Below are 2,592 nucleotides of genomic sequence, written 5' to 3'. Positions count from 1 at the left end.
CTCCCTGAAGCCTTCTCTTCTCCAGGCTAAACAACCCCAACTCTCAGCCTGTCCTCACAGGGGAGGAGCTCCATCCCCCGATCATCTTTGTGGCCCTCCTCTGGACTCGCTCCAACAGGTCCATGTCTTTCCTGTGCTGAGGACTCCAGAGCTGGACACACTACTCCAGGTGGAGTCTCACCAGAGCAGAGTAGAGAAGGAGAATCACCTCCCTCTCTGCTGGCCATGCTGCTTTTGATGCAGCCCAGGCTGGGTTTCTTTTTTGCAAGAGCACATTGCCAGCTCGTATTCAGTTTTTCATCCACCAATACCCCCAAGTCCTTCTCTGCAGGGCTGCTCTCAATCCACTCACCACCCAGCCTGAATCCGTGTTTGGGATTGCTCCGATCCAGGTGCAGGACCTTGCACTTGGTCCTGTTGAACTTTGAGATTCACACAGGCCCACCTCTCTAGCCTGTCAAGGTCCTGCTGGATGGCGTCCCTTATCTTCTTTGAGAAGGGGGTTCGAGAAATACAGTTACAGTTTCAGATCAAATCATACCAAGTAAATGGTACCTATGTAGCAGGGAGCTTGGATTGGAAGCCTTAGCCTGAATTAAAAGAGCAGAAAAAGCTCTGTAAATATTCCTGTAAATTCCTGATTTTTTTTCTTGCTTTTCTGATTTGTGTACAATCTTCCTCTTTTAGTTGGAGAGCTATTATGGATAATTTGATGACACATGACAAAACCACATTCAGAGATTTGATGAGTAAGTATTTATTGATGTGGTAGTGACTCTTCTCCAAGGGAAACATTAAAAAAACGGAAAACAAATATCTTGAAGAAAACGTTTGTGCAACATTTATTCCAATCTGTTTGATTTATTCAATGTTTTTCATGTTTTCTTCAAGTACTTGTTTCTGGAGATCCATAAATAAGGTAACTTGAAGTGAGAGAATTTGACACCATCCTGGCACACAGTGAATTTTGCCTGTATGGCGAAGTTGATTAAGCAGAGTGGGTGGGGGTGGGTTTTGTTGTTTTTTGGTGGGTTGATTGGTTGTTAAGATCTGATGCTAACTCTGCTTAAGGAAAAATTGATTCTGCACATTCCAAACTTGTGAGCATCTATACCTACAAACTGTGTTTTAAAAAAATGGCTAAACTCCCTCCCAAAAACCCCCAAACCCAGGCACTATTGTATATACTTACAAGTTTTCTTTCAACATGTATTTTAAATCACTGTGGTTAAAAATACAAATTGCAGAACATGGATCTTAACATCTGCTTTCAAACTACATTAATGCAATGAAAGTTAAGAGTTATTTCTGCCTTAAAGTGGAACAGAAGGGAAATTTTGAAGTGTGTCTCTGCACTATGCATTTTCTCTTTCAGCACGAGTGGCTGTGGCTCAGAGCAGTTCACTCAATCTGTTTGCTAATCGAGATGTAGAGCTGGAACAGCGTGCTATGCTCCTGAAGAGACTGGCTTTTGCAATTTTTAGTAGCGAGATAGACCAATACCAGAAATACCTTCCAGACATACAAGGTCAGTAAAAATGATACATTTAGTGGACTTCTGGAGTCTGATGATAACTGAGGAACGTTTGTATGACAGGGTAACAGCAGGTAAATTTGTCCCCTGGAATATTGGTGTGTGTGGTACCGTTTCCATGGCTGGACGTTTCTGCAAAGTTTCTGCAGATTTTGGTTAGAACATTTTCATGATCACAGACTACACAGGCTTTGTGATTACCAGTTGACTTTTATCCAGATTATTCCAATGATCTGTCATTTTATACCTTGATCAATGTCCTTGGGTACCCGCAACATGCGTTTTGACATGAACATCCGAGGTATAAACACCTATCAACTAGAGATAAACAGAAAGGCTGACCTTTAAGAGGTTTTGAATTCTTCTAGCTGTTTTTTCTGCTGTTCTGTATACCTGACCTATTTATCACTGAAGAATATATCTTCCAGTGACCTTTTACATTAAGTGATTCAGAATGGGAGCTGTTTGGTTTTATTTGAAGATGATATAAATAGTTACAGCAGCAGCTTCTAGATATATTGTCTTTTAGTGCTAACAAGGTGGACGCTTTGGTCTCTTCCTCCATATGGAAAGTCAATTGCATCATCTTTCTTGTTTCATTTGTTCCAGGATTTATTCTTTGAAGTTTGGGTTTTTGTTGTTTTTTTTTTTTCCCAGTCAAGTCAGTAGCTGGGTTTACCATGTTCAAGATATCAGGTGGTTTTACTGGTCTGAACTGCAAAGTGCATGTCTTGGTTTGACTGAAAAATTTATATATGTATCTGCTTCCGTATATATTGAATGCTTAGAGGTGGTTATGGTTAAGTGGGAGTGTATCATCCCTGTGTAATATATCCCATGCGCTATGATGATGCAGCCTTTTAATAATATGTGGTGGGTTGACCCTGTCTGGATGCCAGGTGCCCACCAAGCCACTCTATCACTCCCCCTCCTCAGCTGGACAGGGGAGAAAAAAATACAACAAAAGGCCTGTGGGTCGAGATAAGGAGAGGGAGAGATCACTCAGCAATTACTGTCATGGGCAAAACAGACTCAACTTGGGGGGGGGGGGGGGGGTG

At 41.8% G+C, this 2,592-nt stretch overlaps 1 protein-coding gene across 1 annotated transcript in view; it reads left to right on the top strand.

Moving 5' to 3' along the window:
• DOPEY1 (dopey family member 1) overlaps nt 1–2,592 on the top strand; it is a 60,207-nt gene that overhangs the window by 46,664 nt on the left and 10,951 nt on the right. The window contains exons 31-32 of the mRNA XM_009282711.1: nt 688–749; nt 1,376–1,528. Coding sequence (XP_009280986.1) covers nt 688–749; nt 1,376–1,528 — 215 coding nt within the window. The remainder of the gene's footprint in view (nt 1–687; nt 750–1,375; nt 1,529–2,592) is intronic.

Source organism: Aptenodytes forsteri, unplaced genomic scaffold, assembly GCF_000699145.1.
Source record: "Aptenodytes forsteri isolate BGI_AS27 unplaced genomic scaffold, ASM69914v1 Scaffold245, whole genome shotgun sequence".
NCBI classification, from domain to species: domain Eukaryota; kingdom Metazoa; phylum Chordata; class Aves; order Sphenisciformes; family Spheniscidae; genus Aptenodytes; species Aptenodytes forsteri.
This window is presented reverse-complemented; position numbering and strand designations above follow the sequence as displayed.